The sequence below is a fragment of the Tachyglossus aculeatus genome, unplaced genomic scaffold, assembly GCF_015852505.1.
Source record: "Tachyglossus aculeatus isolate mTacAcu1 unplaced genomic scaffold, mTacAcu1.pri scaffold_175_arrow_ctg1, whole genome shotgun sequence".
In the NCBI taxonomy this organism is placed as follows: Eukaryota; Metazoa; Chordata; class Mammalia; order Monotremata; family Tachyglossidae; genus Tachyglossus; species Tachyglossus aculeatus.
In genome coordinates this window covers 269157-290015 of record NW_024044896.1, presented here as the reverse complement: position 1 = coordinate 290015, position 20859 = coordinate 269157, and the positions used below count along the sequence as shown (strand labels likewise).

The following is a 20859-nucleotide window of genomic DNA, read 5'->3' as shown; positions in this document are numbered from 1 at the left end:
CTATGTGGTACTGGGCCCAAACCTCTGATGAAGTAAAATCCAAAATGTATTCTCTGGCTTCTGACAGCCCCGACTTCCTCCGTGGCTGCCACTTCTTCCCTGCCTGTTCCCAGGAGATCTTGTGTGCAGATCTGATCCAGACAGCTGCTCCTGGGCTCCCGGCTCTCCTGCTCCCAGTTGTACATTACTCGAGGATTGGCCTCTCCTGCTGGATCAAAAATTCCTTGAGGGCAGGAGCTCACGTGTGCTCTGTGTAGCAACCTCCAGCAATATGTCCACAAATGATGATGATGATGATGATGGTATTTGTTAAGCGCTTACTATGTGCAAAGCACTGTTCTAAGCGCTGGGGGGATACGGTGGTCAGGTTGTCCCACGTGGGGCTCACAATCCCAATCCCCATTTTACAGATGAGGTAACTGAGGCATAGAGAAGTTCAGTGGCTTGCCCAAGGTCACATAGCCGGCAAGTGGCGGAGTCGGGATTAGAATCCATGACTTCTGACTCCCAAGCCCGTGCTCTTTCCACTAAGCCACGAGTCACTTGATTTCTCTGTGCTCCAGTTCCCTCATCTGTAAAATGGGGATTGAGATGTTACCGAGGGATTCATTTCCATCCTCCTGTCGACCTCACGGATGGATTGCTCGGCAATAAGGCCCGGACCAAAGATTCAACCCCCGACCTCCATTCCCCACCCTCCAGCGTGAAACTCTTCTAATTCTCATCTCATTTCCTCTTCCGCTCTCTTCCGTGTCACCTTTGCCCACCCTTTATGGATCCCTCAGCCCCACACACTTATGTCCATATCTGCAATTTATCTATATTACTATCTACCCCTCTAGAGACTGTAAGGTCATTATGGGCAGGTCTACCAACTCTGTTTATATTGACCTCTCCCCAGTTCTTTGTACAGTGTGCTTGCTGCACACACTAAGTGCTCAATAGAAGCAATGATGGATTTCTCCAGCAGACACTTCCTGGCTCACTAACTCTGAGAGCAGGTGACAGGAACTCTCTGTTGCCGCCAACACCAGCAGCTCACCAGGGTTTGTGCTTCTGTTGTCTCAGCAGTGTAGTGAGCACTGGGAATGGGGGTTAATCGGAAGATGAGGAGGAGCAGCAGCGATTTTTTTTAGGTGGTATTTGTTTAGCGCTTACTATGTGCAAGGCACCGTACGAAGCACTGGGGCAGATACAGGCTGGTCAGGTTGGACACAGTTCCTGTCCCACATGGGGCTCACAGTCTCAATCCCAATTTTACAGATGAGGGGACCAGGGCACAGAGAAGTGGAATGACTTGCCCGAGGTAACACGGCAGACCAGTGCGTGCCAAGCACTGAACTAATGGGTGTGGTGGTCACAAGGTAATCGGGTTGGGCACAGACCCCATTCATAATAGTGCTTTAAGTCTTAACCCCCATGCTACAGAGGAAGATTAGTCCTCATTCTCTTATTTCTCACTGAAACACTGGTTCCCTACTAGCAAGTTCACCAAAATCACATCATTGGTGAACTTTGCAATTATCAACCAGTGTTTCAATGGGAATGAGGTCATTTCCACCTGTGTAGTCCTTCCTAGCACTCAGAAAAGTGCTTGGCATATCGGAAGTGCTTATTCCTGCTATTACCTCTCTTAATGTCTTCTCAAGAAAGACCATATCCGTCTTCACGGAAGGACTTTTATACAGTGAGCGCTTGTATGTATGAATGTCTCTACAAAGAACCCTTCACTCTGAAAAATATGGGGCTCACAGATGAGGGAACCGAGACACAGAAAGGTGAAGTGACATGCCTAAATTCACACAACGGGCAAGCAGCAGCGCTGGGATTAGAATCCAGGTCCCTCTGACTCCCAGGCTCTGGCTCTATCCATTAGGCCATGCTGCTTCTGTATTTCTTACACTGGCATTTTCCATATATTATAGAATGCCCTGGCTTGACCTATATGGAGTTTGATTCAATCTCTCCTACGGTGCTTGATTCAATCTTTTCTTGTCCCAAAGGTTTCCTGGGTTATCCATATGCGTGGTCTCAACACTCATCTGTTACAACTGTCTTTGATCTGTAATTCTACCTTCAGTCTACTACTGAGTCCAAGTAGATTCTTCAGTGGGAGATTGAAATTTACTACTACTCCTTTCACATTTAGGAGGTCTTTGAAACCTTCCAGTTGTCCATTTCACATTTAAGTGTAACTGGTGTTTCAAACCTATAGATTTATTCTTGCCACATTTTCTGCCAAGGTAACCGTGAAGACAATAGTGATGATGCTAGTGATAATAATAATAACTGTAGCATCTGTTAAGCGCTTACAGTGTGCCAAGCACTGTTCTAAGCGCTGGGGTAGATACAAGCGCAAGCCACAGTCCACATCCCACATGGGGCTCATGGCTCTAATGCCCATTTTACAGATGAGGGAACCGAGTCACAGAGAAGTGAAGCGATTTGCTCAAGGTCCCACAGCAGACATGTGGCAAGAGCTGGGATTAGAACCCATGACCTTCTGACTCCCAGGCCTGGGTTCTATCCACTTGGCCATGCTCTGGAAGTCCAGCCCTAGGGGAACCAGTGCTCCCCTTGCCCCCGAAACGCAGCCCAGGACCCCGGGGTGGCATGTTCCCTGTGGTCTGTGGGCAGACCGTGGGCTCTGAGCCCATGGTTGGGCCAACTGACCCAGAGCGGCTTGGCTTAAACCAAGAGGAATTTTCATTTCCTCTTATCGGTCGATCACTGAGCGCTTATTACGTGGAGAGCACTGTACTATGGCCCTTCTTAGGGTCACGCCTACAGAGTTTTCAGAACTCTACCGGTCTCTATTACCAGAGGGAGAGTCAAGCAGAGGCATACCATTTCATTCCTAGCTTGGGCTGTGGCTAGCAAGTAGAAAGCAATCTGCTACAAGTCAAAACTCACCTGTGCCGGGCAGCAGCGGCATGGGAGAGAGTTGAGGGCGGAGACTCAAGTTTACTGTGCGAAAGGCGGCAATGGTAAACCCCTTCCGTATTTTTATGAAGAAAACTCTAAGGATATACTACCAGAACGATTGCAGGTGGAAGAGGGGTGTTCTGGGAGAGACGTGTCCATGGTGTCGCTATGGGTCGGAGATGATGATGACGACGATGATGAAGATATTTATTAAGCCCTAACTATGGGCCAAGCATTGTTCTAGGCACTGAGGTAGATACAAGATAATGAGGCTGTCCCATGTGGGGCCCACAGTCTTCACCCCCATTTTACAGATGAGCTAACGGAGGCAGAGAGAAGTTAAGTGACTTGCCTAAGGTCACACAGCAGACAAGTAACTCGACAGCTTAAGACAACTGTACTGTGGCTTGGGAGAGTACCTGGAGCCCTGCCCTGGTTCGTACCCTCCGCTCTGGGTGGGGCAGGGGCCCTCTGCCTCCCCGAATCACAACCCTGTGGAACACTTTCTCTCTGTCTCTTTCTCTGCCTCCCTCTCTTCTCTCTGTATCTGTATGGATCTCTTCTCACTGTGTCTCTCTCCCTTTCTCTCCCCCGCACCCGCCGCTGCCCCGATCCCAGGGCTCTGCATCCTGGGGAGGAGACTGCTTTTGGTGCCGGCCCCATTGGTCAGGGGCTCTGGCTTGGTGGGACAACGGGGCCCTCCCTGCCAATACAACTGCTACCTTCACATACCAGGCCAATGACTTCACTTCCTCCTCCTCCTCCTCCTCCTCCTCCTCCCTTGGCTTTCACAGGCTCCCCTATCCTGCCAGCTCTCTGGCCAAGCTCCAGGCAAGGCACAGGTGGGTTCCTCATGAACCAACCAGATGGAGCATGGGCTGGGCAACCCACCCTGCCCACTTCTTGCCCCCACCACAGCTTCTGCCCTCCCCAGTTCCCCAAGGTCTTCCGGGGGTCCGGCCAGCCAGAGCCCAGGCCTGGGAATGAGAAGGACCTGGGTTTTAATCCCGACTCCACCACATGTCTGCTGTGGGACCTGGGGCAAGTTGCTTCACTTCTCTGAGCCTCTGTTCCCTCATCTGGGAAATGGAGATTAAGAGTGTGAACCCCATGTGGGACGGGGACTGGACCCAACTTACCTAACTTGTGTCTACTCCAGCACTTAGAACAATGTTTGGCACATAGTTAAATGCTTAAGAAGTACCATCGTTATTGTTATTATTATTATTATTATTATCCTGAGAGAAGTTCAGGGTAGGGCACTCGGCTCTCTGGGAATCTCCCCTGATCCTCCCAGAACCCCACAGGGCCTGCATGGAAACCCTCCTTTCCCACATCCTTGAGAGCATGCAGTTTCACCCCAGAAAGGTCCACATTTGGCTGGGAAGCTCATCTTGAGCTGGTCACTCCCGGCTAACCGGGCAAGGCACCTACCCCCATCCCTCTCAGGACTGCCAGAAACAGAAACGCCTGATTCATCTGAGTAAGAGAGACTTTGGGTCTGTAGCAGACTGGGAGTCTGAAGGTCATGGGTTCCAAACCTGGCTATGACACGTGTCCGCTGTGTGACCTTGGGCAAATCATTTGACTTCTCTGTGCCTCGGTTACCCCATCTGTAAAATGGGGATTGAGACCGTGAGTCCTACGTGGGACAGGGACTGCGTCCAACCTGATTGCCTTGTATCTACCCCAAGCTTAGTTCAGCACCTGTCACGTAGTAAGTGCTTAACAAATACCATAAAAAAAAGCAAACCTGTTCTCCCTCCCTCTTAGACTGTGAGTCCAAAATGGGCAGGGATCGTATCTGATCTGGCTGTCCATTATCTATCCCAGCACTTAGCACAGTGCTTGGCACACAGTAGTGGTAGTAATAATCATAGAATTTGTTAAGCGCTTACTGTGTGTAAAGCACTGAACTAAACACTAAACTAAACTAAGAGAAGCAGCGTGGCTCAGTGGAAAGAGTACGGGCTTTGGAGTCAGAGGTCGTGGGTTCAAATCCTGGCTCTGCCAATTGTCAGCTGTGTGACTTTGGGCAAGTCAGTTCACTTCTCTGGGCCTCAATTACCTCATCTGTAAAATGGGGATTAAGACTGTGAGCCCCCCGTGGGACAACCTGATCACCTTGTAACCTCCCCAGTGCTTTGCACATAGTAAGCGCTTAATAAATGCCATCATCATTATTATTATTATTATTAAACACTGAGAGAGAAGAGAACTAGTGGGTGGGAACTAGTCACAGTTCCTATGCCTTGGGTGGCTCACAATCTGTAGTAAGCGCATATGAAATACCTCAGTTACTACAGGGGAAAATTTGAATTTTCCTTCTTCCCCTTAGACTTGGAGCCCCATAAGGACAGAGGCCTTTCCTTTCTAAGCCCTCCTTTCCTCTTCTCCCACTCCCGTCTGCATCGCCCTGACTTGCTTCCTTTATTCATCCCTCCCACCCTCCCCTTCCAGCCCCGCAGCACTTTTGTCCATATCAGTCATTTATTTATTTCTTTTACTGTCTGTCTCCCCTTCTCAACTGTAAGCTCTCTTTGGGCAGGGAATGTGTCTGTTGTTATGCTGTCCTCTCCCAAGCACTTAATACAGTGCTCTGCACACAGTAAGTGCTCACTAAATATGATGGACTGACTGACTGACTGCTGGGGTTTGGATTTCCATCTGATTATGCCATGAGTACTACCTACCCCAGTGCCCGGTGGAGCACTTGGTGCTAAGTAAGTGCTTAACAAATATCATAGTGATCATGAACACACTGCAAAAAGGCAAGATTCCAAAGGGAAAAGGCCGGTGAAGGTGGCATTGGATCGGAGACCGTTTCTTCCCAATAGAGTCAATTAGGGACAGGGACGGTGGGTGGCTGGGGGCGGTTCATGACTCAGCTTTACGGACGAAACAACCCTCATGGCCTAGTGGATGGAGCATGGGCCTGGGAATCAGAAGGCCATGGGTTCTAATCCCAGGTCCTCCACTTGCCTGCTGTGTGACCTTGGGCAGGTCACTTCACTTCTCTGGGCCTTAGTTACCTCATCTGTAAAATGGGGATCGAGCCTGTGAGCCCCACGTGGGACAGGAACTGAACCAGATGATCTTGTTTCTACCCCAGTGCCTAGTACAGTGCCTGGCACATAGTAAGCACTTAACAAATACTATCATCATTATTATTATTATTATGAATAGTAATACTGTTATCGACAAGTACGGTGCAAAATAGATTAACACGGTGTAAATCGGCCGCAGGGTTCTTGTACCCAGGGTGGTGATGCAGATAGGAAAAATGACTCGGAGACATGAGTTCAGATAGAGCAGTAAAGAAGGAAAGTGGCTACCTGCCCGTTCACCTCCTGGGAGAGGTACGAGTGACAAGCAGCCCCAATCCCAATATCACTGTGCCTTTTATTGAGTTACAGCAACATGGGAATGAGGCATCTGGAAATCTCAGGAATTTCAGGAATTGGGACCGGCAGGATGTTACAAATTATCCTTGTTCTCCGTTCCCACGCCTTGCATAGATAGGTAATAGGGATGTAAATTCTTGTGCCCTATGGCCTTGCATAGATAGGTAATAGGGATGTAAATTTTCTTCGGATGGGTGTTACTTGTTGATGGCCTTGAAGGCATCTGTTACAGTCTTGTTCTCTCAGCCTGCAGAAATGGAGGGTTACTGTCAGCATATACAAAATGGAGTCAGTCATGTCAAGTCCGCTGTGGACAACAATCCCCCCTTTGATCCCTCCGAGGCCCATGGCCTCCGGGAGGATCACATACGACCCTCCTCGGGATAACAAAGGTCTTCCGCAAAGCCGGCGCCTAAAAGCATAGGACAAGGAAAAGACAAAAAAAATCCAGGCATAGCTTTACACACACAACACACACCACAAGACTTGTTCTCTCAGCCTGCAGAAATGGAGGGTTACTGTCAGCATATACAAAATGGAGTCAGTCATGTCAAGTCCGCTGTGGACAACAAATAACAAACCACGATATTCAGTTTCTCATACAGAGAAACACTGAGCACAAAGGATCCTGCTTCTGTTAAACCCTCAACCCAGAGGCAGTGAGATCTCTGACATTATGGAAGCCCTCAGCCTAGGGTTCTTGAGAATTTCCTCCCACGGGATGATCGGTCCAGTTGTTCAGGGCCTTAAGGGGCCGGCCCTGCCCGGGCGTTCCCCAGCCGAACAGTCTTCCGCCGGGACTATCCCACTGCCTCCCTTCCCTTCAGAGGCCCGTGAGCAGCCAAGTAGGGGCTGAGAGCCGCCTGGGCATCCCCTGGGTCGGTGCCCTCGGCCTCGGTGGACTCAGTTGCCCTTACCCAGAAGGGCGAGCAGCCGCAGCCACGGGCATTTCCCCCCAGCCTTTCCACTCTGCTGCTGGTCGAGCATTACTTCCAGCTGCTTCCGGGCCAATGACAGTCCATTGTCTTCTGCTCTTAGAAGACATCTTGCCCTGACCCCGGCGGGGGTGGGGGGGTGAGGGGGAGTGGGGGCAGAGTGTCAACATTTAGGTCTTCCCTTGGAGACAGTGTCCGGCTCACCTGTGATTCTGGAAAGCGAAATGCCTAAGGGAAGGGCATTCAATGGAATCCGGTGGTTAGGGAGAAGTCAACTGCACACTTAGAGAGGCAGTGCTTTCCCCTGCTGAGAAGCCAGAAACTGGGCTTTTCCGTCACTTTCACCGGTTCTCTGCCCCTTTCCTTTTTATTTTTAGTTTTCACTGGTATTTGTTAGGCACTTGCTCTGAGCCAGGCACTGAGGTAGATCCAAAGCTGATGGCTTACTATGCCAGGCACTGTACTAAGGTCTGGGGTAGATCCAAGCTAATCCAGTTGGACACAGTCCCCGACCCCCATGGGGCACACAGTCTTCATCCCCATTTTCCAGATGAGGGAAGTGAGGCCAGAGAAGTGAGGTGACTTGCCCAAGGTCAAACGGCAGCAGACGAGTGGCAGTGCCAGGATTAGAACCCAAGTCCTTCTGACTCCCGGGCCCTTGGCGACTCCATTTGGAATGACACTCTCCGCATCTGGGCATTTCTAAACCAGCATCACCCTGGCAAGCTGGACTTTTCGATTTCCAGAACCCCATCGGAGGAGGAGGGACAGAGTCATTTGACATTCCCCTGTCTCCGACTCCTCAAGTTTTGACTCATCAATTGGAGTGCCAAGTTGAAATTTGGGCGAAATTGCGATTCAGAAATCCATGATCCAGCTTACAGTCTGGAGGACTTTATCCGCCCCCAACCACAGCCCCATAGTACTTTTCTTTTTGAAATTGAATATTAGTAATTATTTCTTTACATTGACGCCCGCCTCCCCCTTTAGATTGGAGGCACCTTGGGCAGGGAACGTGTCTGCTAATTCTGTCGTATGGTCCGCTCCCGAGGGCTCGGTGTGGTGCTCAGCATAGGGTAACTGCTCAATGAATTCCATTGATGGATCGATTGATTATGTGTATATCTGTAATTTACTTTAATGTCTGTCTCCACCTCTAGTCTGTAAGCTCCTTGTGAGCAGGAAATGTGTCTACTAACTCGGTAGTTAGTAGCTACTCGGTAGCTACCAACCGAGCTTGGAGAAGCAGTGTGACTCAGTGAAAAGAGCACGGGCTTTGGAGTCAGAGATCATGGGTTCGAATCCCAGTTTCGCCACATGTCTGCTGTGTGACCTTGGATAAGTCACTTAACTTCTCTGAGCCTCAGTTCCCTCATCTGTAAAATGGGGGTGAAGACTGTGAGCCCCACGTGGGACAACCTCATTACCTTGTTTCCCCTCCCCAGCGCTTAGAACAGTGCTTGGCACATAGTAAGCGCTTAACAAATGCCATTATTATTATTATTATTATTACTACTAACTCGCTATTTGGTAGTTAGGAGCTACTAACTCCTCTCCCAAGAGCTTAGTATAAGTGTTCTGCACAGTAAGCACTCAATAAATACAGTTGACTGACTCCCTCTCTAGACTGTAAGGTGGTTGTGGGCAGGGAACGTGTCTACCAACTCTGTTATTGTGTACTCTCCCAAGCGCTCAGCACAGTGCTCAGCACTCAATGAATACCATTAACTGTCGGACTGACCCCCTCTCTAGACTGTAAGGTGGTTGTGGGCAGGGAACGTGTTTACCAACTCTGTTGTATTGTACCCCCCCAAGCGCTTAGCATAGTGCTCTGCACATTGGGAGCGTTCAATGAATACGATTGATTGATTGATTGATGGATCGATTGATCCTTGTGGGATTCTGGAGGAACTGGCTGAGAGTGAGCCTTGCCGGCCTTTCCCAAGCCTCGGGCGCCACCTGCCGGTAGGTCCTGGTTCTACCGCGCGAATCTCCCCCCGGCCCCCGGGGACATGAACTGTTCCCAGTGGTTTGGACCGACCCAAACCCAACCCAAGCCAGGGGTCTCCTGGATAAGATTATTCTGTGCAGAATCCTCCCCTCCAAGGTCGTGGGGGAGGTGTCTAAATCGTTCTGTCAATGGAATGTATTGAGTACTTTCTATGTGCAGAGCACTGTGCTAAGCACTTGGGAAAGTGCAATCCAACAGAATCAGCAGACACATTCTCTGCCCATAATGAACTCACAGTCTAGTGTATGAGTTTACAATCTAGAATCAGAGGTGGCATTAATAATAACTAATATCTGCTCAACTAGGAATAATAATGATGGTATTTGTTAAGCTCTTACTATGTGCCAAGCACCGTTCTAAGCAACTGCCTGGCCTAGTGGATGGAACACGGGCCTGGGAGTCAGAAGGACCTGTGTTCTAGTCCCAGCTCTGCCACTGGTCTGTTGTGGGACCTTGGGGAAGTCACTTACCTTCTCTGTGCCTCAGTTACCTCATCTGTAATTTGGGGACTGTGAACCCCATGTGGGACATGTACTGTGACCAACCTGGAAGTTTGAATCAACCCCAGTGCCAGGTCCTTCCGACTCCCAGGCCTGTGCTCTATCATCAATCGTATTTATTGAGCGCTTACTGTGTGCAGAGCACTGTACTAAGCGCTTGGGAAGTACAAATTGGCAACATATAGAGACAGTCCCTACCCAACAGTGGGCTCACAGTCTCTATCCACTAGACTACGCTGCTTCTGATAGAGAGATTTTTCTGGTGCTCAGGAGCCCAGTGAAAAAGAGCAGTACGCACCGGTGGGACTATAGAGATCTCATCTCATGTGACCTTCCTAATCCTCCTCGACCTCTCAGCTGCCTTCGACACTGTGGACCACCCCTTTCTCCTCAACACGCTATCTGACCTTGGCTTCACAGACTCCGTCCTCTCCTGGTTCTCCTCTTATCTCTCCGATCGCTCTTTCTCAGTCTCTTTTGCAGGCTCCTCCTCCCCCTCCCATCCTCTTACTGTGGGGGTTCCCCAAGGTTCAGTACTTGGTCCCCTTCTGTTCTCAATCTACACGCACTCCCTTGGTGACCTCATTCGCTCCCACGGCTTCCACTATCATCTCTACGCTGATGACACCCAGATCTACATCTCTGCCCCTGCTCTGTCCCCCTCCCTCCAGGCTCGCATCTCCTCCTGCCTTCAGGACATCTCCATCTGGATGTCTGCCCGCCACCTAAAGCTCAACATGTCCAATACTGAACTCCTTATCTTCCCTCCCAAACCTTGCCCTCTCCCTGACTTTCCCATCTCTGTTGACGGCACTACCATCCTCCCCGTCTCACAAGCCCGCAACCTTGGTGTCATCCTCGACTCCGCTCTCTCATTCACCCCTCACATCCAAGCCGTCACCAAAACCTGCCGTTCTCAGCTCCACAACATTGCCAAGATCCGCCCTTTCCTCTCCATCCATACCGCTACCCTGCTCATTCAAGCTCTCATCCTATCCCGTCTGGACTACTGCATCAGCCTTCTCTCTGATCTCCCATCCTCGTGTCTCTCTCCACTTCAATCCATACTTCATGCTGCTGCCCGGATTATCTTTGTCCAGAAACGCTCTGGGCATATTACTCCCCTCCTCAAAAATCTCCAGTGGCTACCAATCAATCTGCACATCAGGCAGAAACTCCTCACCCTGTGCTTCAAGGCTCTCCATCACCTCGCCCCCTCCTACCTCACCTCCCTTCTCTCCTTCTACAGCCCACCCCGCACCCTCCGCTCCTCCGCCGCTAATCTCCTCACCGTACCTCGTTCTCGCCTGTCCCACCATCGACCCCCCGGCCCACGTCATCCCCCGGGCCTGGAATGCCCTCCCTCTGCCCATCCGCCAAGCTAGCTCTCTTCCTCCCTTCAGGGCCCTGCTGAGAGCTCACCTCCTCCAGGAGGCCTTCCCAGACTGAGCCCCTTCCTTCCTCTCCCCCTCATCCCCCTCTCCATTCCCCCCATCTTACCTCCTTCCCTTCCCCACAGCACCTGTATATATGTATATATGTTTGTACATATTTATTACTCTATTTATTTATTTATTTTACTTGTACATATCTATTCTATTTATTTTATTTTGTTAGTATGTTTGGTTTTGTTCTCTGTCTCCCCCTTTTAGACTGTGAGCCCACTGTTGGGTAGGGACTGTCTCTATATGTTGCCAATTTGTACTTCCCAAGCGCTTAGTACAGTGCTCTGCACATAGTAAGCGCTCAATAAATATGATTGATTGATTGATTGATTGCCCAAAGAGACAAGCGTTGTTCTCTCTCCTCCTTCTTGACCAACCGATCTTCCCAAAAGTTGCTGCCCAAACACTGTTACCCACTTTCTGATTGCTGCCTGCCAAGCTGACCTGTCTCCCAGCTACACGATGCCCTCCCCTCAAAAGCCTCCATGTCACTGTGGCCCATGAAGCCCCCCGCCCCCCCCACTCCATCATGGGCACCCCCTCCCTTCATCCTCACCCTGTCCCCCACCCTCTCCTGCCTCCTCCTCATCTCATGTCATCCCCATTTGATAGATGAGGGAACCGAGGCAGAGAAATGTAGTGACTTGCCCTAGGTCGCACAGCAGGCAAGTGGATAGCGCACGGACCAGGGAGTCAGAAGGACCTGGGTTGTAATCCCGGCTCGGCCACCTGTTGGCTGTTTTACCTTGGGCGAGTCACTTCACTACTCTGGGCCTCAGTTCCCTCATCTGTAAAATGGGGATTAAGACCGGGAGCCCCCCGTGGGACAGGGACTGCGTTCAAGCTGATTTGCCTGTATCCACAGCCAGCGCTTAGTGTGGTGCCTGGCCCATTGTAAGTGCTTAACAAATACCACCATATTTATTATTATTGCTATGGGGATCAAGACGATGAGCCCCTTGTGGGACAGGGACCGTGTCCAACCTTTGAAGGTGAGAAGGAGGTAGCGTAACTGGGAGAGGAGGAGCATGCTGACCTCTCAATTTTCCTGGGAGACGGGGCAGTAGAAATAGAGGAGGCCCCCTTGGGGGAGGGCAGCAGGGCAGGAAGCATCATCTGGAGGGTGCCAAACCTTGGTGATAATACTAACGATAACGGTGGTATTTGTTCAATGCTTACTTTGTGCCAGGAGCTGTACTAAGCACTGGGGTAGATACAAGCTAACTGTGGGTTGGACACAGTCCCTGCCCCACATAGGGCTCACTGTCTCAATTCCCATTTTCCAGATGAGGGAACCGAGGCCCAGATAAATGAAGTGACTTGCCCAAGGTCACCCAGCAGATAAGTGGAACCCTGGTCCTTCTGATTCCCAGGCCTGGGCTCTAGCCATTCGGCCATGCTGCTTCCCAGTAGAAGCAGTAGTATTGATTAAGCACTTACTGTGTGCCAAGCACCGGGAGGCGGTGTGACCCCATGGATAGAGCACGGGCCTGGGTTCTAATCCCAGTTCCACTGTTTGCCTGCTTTGTGACGTTGGGCCAGTCACTGATCCTCAGTTTCCTCAACTGCTAAACAATAATAATTATAATAGTCACAGTAACTGTGGCATTTGTTAAGCGTTTACTATGTGCCAGATGCTGTACCTAAGCACTGGAGCAGAGGCAGGCAAATAGGATTGGATAAAGTCTGTTTCCCACTCGTGGGGCTCACTGTCTTAATCCCTATTTTACGGGTGAGGGAACTGAGGCCAAGAGAAGCGAAGTGACTTGCCCAGGGTCACCCAGCAGACAAGTGGCAGAGCTAGGATTAGGATCCAGTCCTTCTGACTCCCAGGCAAAATGGGGATTCAGTGCTTGTTCGCCCTCCTACTTGCCTGACACATAGAAAGTTCTTAACGAATGAGGTCAAAATAGCACCGTGCCAAGCCCTGGAAATAAATAACTGAATGAGATGACAGCCCCTGACCCCCAGGGGGCGCCGGTGACAGACAGCTTGGGACCCATGAAAAATAAAAACCCAGGGGCCAGAGAAGGGAGGGCAGCGATTACTGCAGCAAGAATAACTGGGTGCGTGGCTACAGGAAAAGAGTTTCAGGTTCCCCCCAGCTCAGAGTCCACAGTCACTACGCTCACAGCAGCCACCTCGGCAGCCGCCGCAACTGCTGAAGCAACTTCATCCACGGGAGCAACTCCACTTAAAAAGATTCCCAGACTTCCTCCCACACTTTACTTCCCCAAAGAAAATGATCTGCTAGAGAATGTCCTGGGATCATCTTCCATATTACTTGCTACTTACCTCCCATCCTACCTTGCCTCGCTGCTCTTCGGCTACAACCCACCCCGCACACTTGATTGCTCTAATGCCAACCTTCTCAGTGGACCTCGTTTTCGTCTGCCTCGCCGCTGACCTTCCTCCACGTCCTGCCTCTGGCCTGGGACGCCCTCCCTCTTTCATATCTGATATGATCAGGGAATCCAATCTGATATTGTAAGAGAATCATAAAACACGTTTTTTTTTTAAGTGGTACTTGTTAGTCAACCGTATTTATTGAGCGCCTACTGTGTGCACAGCCCTGTGTTAAGCCCTTTGGAGAGTACAACATAACGGTAAACAGGCACATTCCCTGTCCCCAACGAGCTTACAGTCTAGTTATTACTCTATTTATTAGAGTAATAACTAGCTTATTATAAATAACAACGAGCTTACATATTTATTACTCTATTTATTTATTTATTTATTTTACTTGTACATTTCTATCCTACTTATTTTATTTTGTTGGTATGTTTGGTTCTGTTCTCTGTCTCCCCCTTTTAGACTGTGAGCCCACTGTTGGGTAGGGACTGTCTCTATGTGATGCCAATTTGTACTTCCCAAGCGCTTAGTACAGTGCTCTGCACATAGTAAGCGCTCAATAAATACGATTGATTGATTGATTGATTGATAGTTAAGGACTTCCTATGTGTCAAGCACAGAACTCGGTGCTGAGGTAGATACAAGCTAGCCAGGTTGGGCGAGGTTCATCCCACAGGGGGCTCACGGTCTTAAAAACCCATTTTACAGATGAGGGAAATGAGGGCCAGAGAAGTAAAGGGACTTGCCCAAGGTCACACTCTGGATGCTTTGTCCCAGTGAAGTGTCATCAAAACCTGAGCCTGCAAACCTTCCCAGTTGATGAGGAATCTGGCCAAAGAGAGAACCTACTGGGTGGGTTGATTCCTACCCAGAAGTCCAGTCCAGATCACGGAAGACTGGTCGGTTAGACCTTTCCTCAGCTGGCCACAGTGAGGGAGGACGACTCACACGGATTCCCCAAATATTGGCAGACTGATCTTCGAACACTATGAAATTCCCGATGATTTCAAAGAATCTCGCAGAAAGAACCTGGGCCTTGGAGTCAGAGGGCCTGGATTCTCATTCTGGCCTCTGCCACTTGATTGCTGTGTGACCTTGGGTAAGTCACTTCACTACTCTGGGCCTCCATTTCCTCAACTGCAAAACTGGGATTCGATACCTGTTCTCTCTCCTACTTAGACTGTGAGACCCAAGAGATACAGGGACTTTGCATCTGTTCCCATTTCCTTCTCAAGTCGCAGGAGCACTATCAGACCACTCATGCCACGGAGTGCTTTTAGGGGGAAGCCAGGCACTAGGATCACCTCAACCATCTCAGAGCCGGTGAGAAGGAATTACACTTTTCTCTCTCTTCTGCTCAGCGACAGTGATTCCCCTGGCTCGTGGACTCCCAAGCCTGGTGCCTTTACCATCTCCTCTGGACTTTTAACTCCTGCCTTAAACTTCCAGTGCCCCCAACTCCCTCCTTATCGCCGAGGCAACCGTCAGTGCTTAATACCATGCTGTGCACTTTGGAAGTATGTACTAAATACTCCTCCGACTATCAAAGACTAGTGACCCTGAAGCCACTGGACTTACCCTGACCCCAAATCTTCCCACCCACCCCACATCCACCCTCCTCCCTCACGGAGAAGCAGCGTGGCTTAGTGGAAAGAGCCCGGGCTTGGGAGTCAGAGTTCGTGGGTTCTAATCCCGGCTCCGCCGCTTGTCTGCTGTGTGATTTTGGGCGAGTCACTTGACTTCCCTGTGCCTCAGTTCCCTCATCTGTAAAATGGGGATTAAGACTGTGAGCCCCACGTGGGACAACCTGATAACCTTGTATCTACCCCAGTGCTTAGAACAATGCTCGTCACATAGTAAGTGCTTAGCAAATGCCATTATTATCATTACCATTATTATTATTATTATAATCCTTCCCAGCTACCTCACATCTGCCTAATTTAGAAGTCCAATCCCTCAAACTTTGCCTTAGATGGCTCTGCCTTCACACCACCTGGACACCTGCATCCACTTTTCTTCTAGTTAAGGACTGGTTGGCATCTTCAACCAGTTCCTCTGTGCCGATTCAATTCCTTCCCCACTGCTTTCAAATATGCCCCAAACTTCCCCTAGTTTTAAACAACAAGAAAACCCCCCGCCCTGTACTCCACGGTCCCATCTGCTGCTCACTCCACCCACTTCTTACCATTCCTACCCAAAACCCTAGAGTGGGTCATTTATAACAGCTCCCTCTGCTTCCTTTTCCATCACCTCCTCAATCCCTGAACTATCGAGCTCCACTCCTATGAGAGGACAAATCACCTGCTCCCGCTTAGCCTGCCCCTCCCTCTCCTTCTCTCCTCCTCCTCCTTCCTCTCCTCCTTGTCCTCCTTCCCCCTTTCCGTAGTCCTCTTCATAATACTAATAATGGGGATGGTATTTAAACACTTACTAGATGTAAAGCACTGTTCCAAATGCTGAGGTAGACAGAAGCTAATCGGGTTGGACCTAGACCCTGTCCCACATAGGGCAAACAGTCTTAATCCCCATTTTAAAGAGAAGTGAAGTGACTTGCCCTAGGTCACACAGAAGACAAGTAGCAGAGCTGGGAGTAGAACCCAGGTCTTGCCAGTTCCCAGGCCTGTGCTCTATTCACTGTCCCACATTGTTTCTTCAAACAGCTAAGTGCCAAGCATTGTGCCAAGTGCTGTGGTAGATAGAATCAGATTCGATCCCTGTCCCCCATGGGAAATGCAGCCTAACACTTCTCTGTGCCTCAGTTATCCCATCTGTAAAGTGGGGATTCGATCCTACTCCCTTTTACTTAGGCTGTGAGTCCCACATGGGACTGTGGGCCACCTGATGACCTTGTATCTACCCCAGTGCTTAGAACAGTGCTTGGCACTGAGTAAATGCTTAATGAGTACCATAATTAAAACCACATTCATGAATTAACAGGGAAGAAGAAAAGGTATTTAACCCCCATTTTGCAGATGAAAAACTAAGGCAAAGAGAAGACTTGTCCAAGGTCACACAGAGCAGGCCAGTGACTGAGATTAGAGCTCCAGCATGCTGGGGAAGCAACATGACATAGTGGATAGAGCACGGGCCTAGGAGTCAGAAGGTCATGGGTTCTTATCCCAGCTCTACCACTTGTCTGCTGTGTGACCCTGGGCAAGTCACTTCACTTCTCTGTGCCCCAGCTACCTCACAGGAACTGTGTCCAACTTGGTTTGCCCGTAACCATGCCAGCGGAAGCAGCGTGGCTCAGTGGAAAGAGCCCGGGCTTTGGAGTCAGAGGTCATGGGTTCGAATCCCGGCTCCACCACAAGTCTGCTATGTGACCTTGGGCACGTCACTTCACTTCTCTGAGCCTCAGTTACCTCATCTGTAAAAATGGGGATTAAGACTGTGAGCACCACGTGGGACAACTTGATCACATTGTATCCCCCCAGCGCTTAGAACAGTGCTTTGCACATAGTAAGTGCTTAACAAATGCCATTATTATTATTATTATTATTATTATTATTATTATTATTATTACTGTGCCTGGCACATAGTCAGCACTTAATGCCATCATCATTATCATCATCAGTCTCTCTCTTTTTTATGATATTTTCTTTTAAATGGCATTTATAACCACTGTATCAGGCACCGTTCTAAATGCTGGGGCAGATGCCAGGTCATCAGCTTGGACCCAGTCCATGCGTTGAATCACCATTTTACAGATGAGGGAACTGAGGCCCAGAGAAGTCAAGTGACTTGCTCAAGATCACACAGCAGGCAAGTGGCAAAATCAGAATTAGAATCCAGATCCTTCAGACTCCCAGGCCTGTGCTCTATTGTTCTGTTATCCTCTGCCAAGCACTTACTAGAGGGCTCTGCGCACAGTAAGCACTCAATAAATACCATTGCAGGCAAAAACTCTACGCATCAGGCAAAACCTCCTCACCCTCGGCTTCAAGGCTCTCCATCACCTCGCCCCCTCCTCCCTCACCTCCCTTCTCTCCTTCTACAGCCCAGCCTGCACCCTCCGCTCCTCTGCCGCTAATCTCCTCGCCGTGCCTCGTTCTCGCCTGTCCCGCCGTCGACCCCCGGCCCACGTCCTCACCCTGGCCTGGAATGCCCTTCCTCCGCACATCCGCCAAGCTGGCTCTCTTCCTCCCTTCAAGGCCCTACTGAGAGCTCACCTCCTGCAGGAGGCCTTCCCAGACTGAGCCCCCTTCTTCCCCTCCCCCTCCTTCCCCTCCCCATCCCCCCCGCCTTACCTCCTTCCCCTCCCCACACCACCTGTATATATGTATATATGTTTGTACGTATTTATTACTCTATTTATTGATTGATTTTATTTGTACATATTTATTCTATTTCTTTTATTTTGTTAATATGTTTTGTCTTCTTGTCTGTCTCCCCCTTCTAGACTGTGAGCCCACTGTTGGGTAGGGACTGTCTCTATATGTTGCCAACTTGTACTTCCCAAGCGCTTAGTACAGTGCTCTGCACACAGTAAGCACTCAATAAATACGAATGAATGAATGAATGAATGAATGAGTGAATTATCCCAACAGGGGCGGCCATGCCACCAGAGGGTGGCAAGTCACATAGGGTGGCGTGTGGCCAACCGTGTAGCCAGCACCTGGCATTCTGAGGAACGGAGGGAGAGGTTGAAGCCGTGTGGCCTAGTGGACAGAGGCCAGGCCTGGGAGTCAGAAGGACCTGGGTTCTAATCCCGGCTCCACCGTTTGTCAGCTCTCTGACCTTGGGCAAGTCACTTCTCACATGAGGAAATACAAAGCTTGCAACCCCACTGTCTTGCCAAATTAGGGTTTGAAAATAACCCCAAGAAGATCCCCTGAATGTTTACCATGCTTTGTCCTTCCAGGAGGAAGGTTTCCGATTCTGGAAATGAAAGTGATTCGAGCAGCTCAGCCCTGCTGCGAGACAGGTGCTCAGCTGGGTCTGGTTTCCAAAGCTTCGTTCAGTGCTTGGCACACGGTAAGCACTTAAAATTCCACAATCATCATCTCGTTTATAAGACTGGGTTCCATGTTTGTGTATGTGCGGGAGCAACGAATTGTAGAAGGAATTCCTTCTTTCAGGAAGGAAAGAATCTAGTTTACATTTTGCTGGTTCCCCTACTGCTGACAAAATGCTAAAGAGGTGTTTAACACCTCGAGAAGCAGAGTGGCCTGGTAGGAAGAGCATGGGCTTTGGAGTCAGAGGATGTGGGTTCGAATTCCTACTCCACCACTTGTCTGCTGTGTGACCTTGGGCAAGCCACTTAACTTCTTTGTGCCTCAGTTCCCTCACCTGGAAAATGGGGCTTAAGTCTCTGAGCCCCTTGTGGGACAACCTGATGACCCCCAAGGGTCATCTACCCCAGTGCGTAGCACAGTGCTTGGCACCTAGTAAGCGCTTAACAAATACCATCATCATCATTATTATTTAATGGTGGTCAGCAGGGGCAAGGTGCTCATTGGAGTATCATGAAAGCAGCCAAAACCGCACCCCGAGGAAATCACTGGGGTGACTGGTCAAGCACAGCAAGACCACAAGTGTGATCGGGAAGCACTGTGATTCAAACGCACCTGTTTTGAAAGCACGGCGCTACTGGGGGCACCAGAGTGGGAAGCATTATGCGTAATAATACTATTGGTATTTGTTAAACGTTTACTATGTGCTAAGCACTATACTACGCTCTAGGATAGATGCAAGGAAATTGGGATGGACACAGTCCCTGTCCCAGATAGGGCATACAGCCTTAATCCCTATTTTACAGATACAGTAACAGAGGCCCAGAGAAGTGAAGTGACTTGCCCGAGGTCACACAGCAGACAAGTGGAGTGGGCTGGGACTAGAACCTATGTCCTTCTGACTCCCAGACCCGTGCTCTAGTCACTTTGCCTGCTGCTTCTCTAGCCTCAGGAGCGGGGCCTCCCCTGCCATTTAGGAAGGGAGACTGATCCATCCATCATGTCCTTACTCACCCTGCCCCGTCCACTCTTAGCTTCTTGAAAGTAGTCTGCAGGCTCTCCTCTTCCGCGTCCTTGGCTTCAGATTTCATGGTGGGATGTGTTACTCCGCCACAGATGTTCGTCGTTAATGCCGCTCAGATTGCTCAGCAATAAGGCCTGGACCCCAGTCCCCGCCACCCCCATTCCCCCACCCTCCAGCCTGTAACTCTTGCCAAACTAATCCTAATCTCATTTCCTCTTCCCCCGCTCCCTTCTGTGTCGCCTCTGCCCCGCCTTTATGGACCCCCCTCAGCTCCACAGCACTTATGTCCATAACCATAATTTATCTATATTAATGTCTACCCCCTAGACTGTAAGGTCATTACGGGCAGGTAACATGTCTACCGATTCTGTTTAGATTGACCTCTCCCCAGCTCTTTGTACAGTGGTCTGCACACACTCAGTGCTCAATAGAAGTGATGGTGGACTCCTCCCTCAGACACTCCCTGGCTCACTAACTCTGAGAGCAGGTGCCAAGAACTCCCTGTTGCTGCCAAGGCCAGCAGCTCACCAGGGTTTGTGCTTCTGTTGTCTCAGCAGTCATGAGTACTGGGAATGGGGATTAGGAGGAGGAGGAGCAGCAGCAGCAACAGGTATTTCTTTTAATGGTATTTGTTCAGCACTTACCATGTGCAAGGCTCTGTAAGAAGCCCTGGTTGATCAGGTTGAACAAAGTCCCAGTCCCACACGGTACTCACAGCCTTAATCCCCATTTTACAGATGAGGGCACCGAGGCCCAGAGAAGTGAAGTGATCTTCCCAAGGTAACACAGCAGACCGGTACATGCCAAGCACTATGCTAAGCGGTGGGGTAGATACAAGGTAATCAGGTCGGACACAGTCCCTATCCCACATGGAGCTCACAATCTTAATCTCCATTTTACAGATGAAGTAACTGAGGCTCAGAGAAGTGAAGTGACTTGCCCAAGGTCACACAGCAGACATGTGGCAGAGGTGGGATTCGAACCCAATGGGGATTAAGATCGTGAGCCCCATGTGGGACCTGGACTGTGTCTCACCTGATGAACTAATCTCTATCCCAGCACTTAGTTCGGTGCCTGGGACATAGGAAGTGCTTCACAAACACCATGGGAAAACAAAATCAGTGCCATCGGAAGGTGATAGAGAGTGGCAGCCTCACCGAACCACGGAAGGGCAGGTTCCCAGACCGACGCCAGGTGCCCGGAATGGATGATAGGGTGGCACGGCTTCACAGAACAATGCCTAGTAGCACATGGAACAGTGCTTGGCACATAGTAAGCGCTTAGCAAATGCCATCATTATTATTATTAGAG

At 49.9% G+C, this 20859-nt stretch overlaps 1 protein-coding gene across 1 annotated transcript; it reads right to left on the bottom strand.

Annotated features, from left to right (window-relative positions):
• On the bottom strand, positions 1 to 19634 carry LOC119923326 (oxidative stress-responsive serine-rich protein 1-like). Its single transcript, XM_038742758.1, has 2 exons — positions 19539 to 19634; positions 1 to 205 (listed from the first exon to the last, which is right to left on the bottom strand). The coding sequence occupies exons 1-2, from the start codon at positions 19613 to 19615 to the stop codon at positions 1 to 3; spliced, it is 282 nt and encodes a 93-aa protein (XP_038598686.1). The 5' UTR covers positions 19616 to 19634.
• Between the last annotated feature and the right edge of the window lie 1225 nt (positions 19635 to 20859).

Coding starts and splice junctions, on each gene's coding strand:
- LOC119923326 (XM_038742758.1), bottom strand. CDS start 19,615: ATGAAATCTGAAGCCAAGGACGCGGAAGAGGAGAGCCTGCAGACTACT. Junction 206..19,538: donor CTAAGAGTGGACGGGGCAGG/GTGAGTAAGGAC, acceptor TTGATCCAGCAG/GAGAGGCCAATCCTCGAGTA.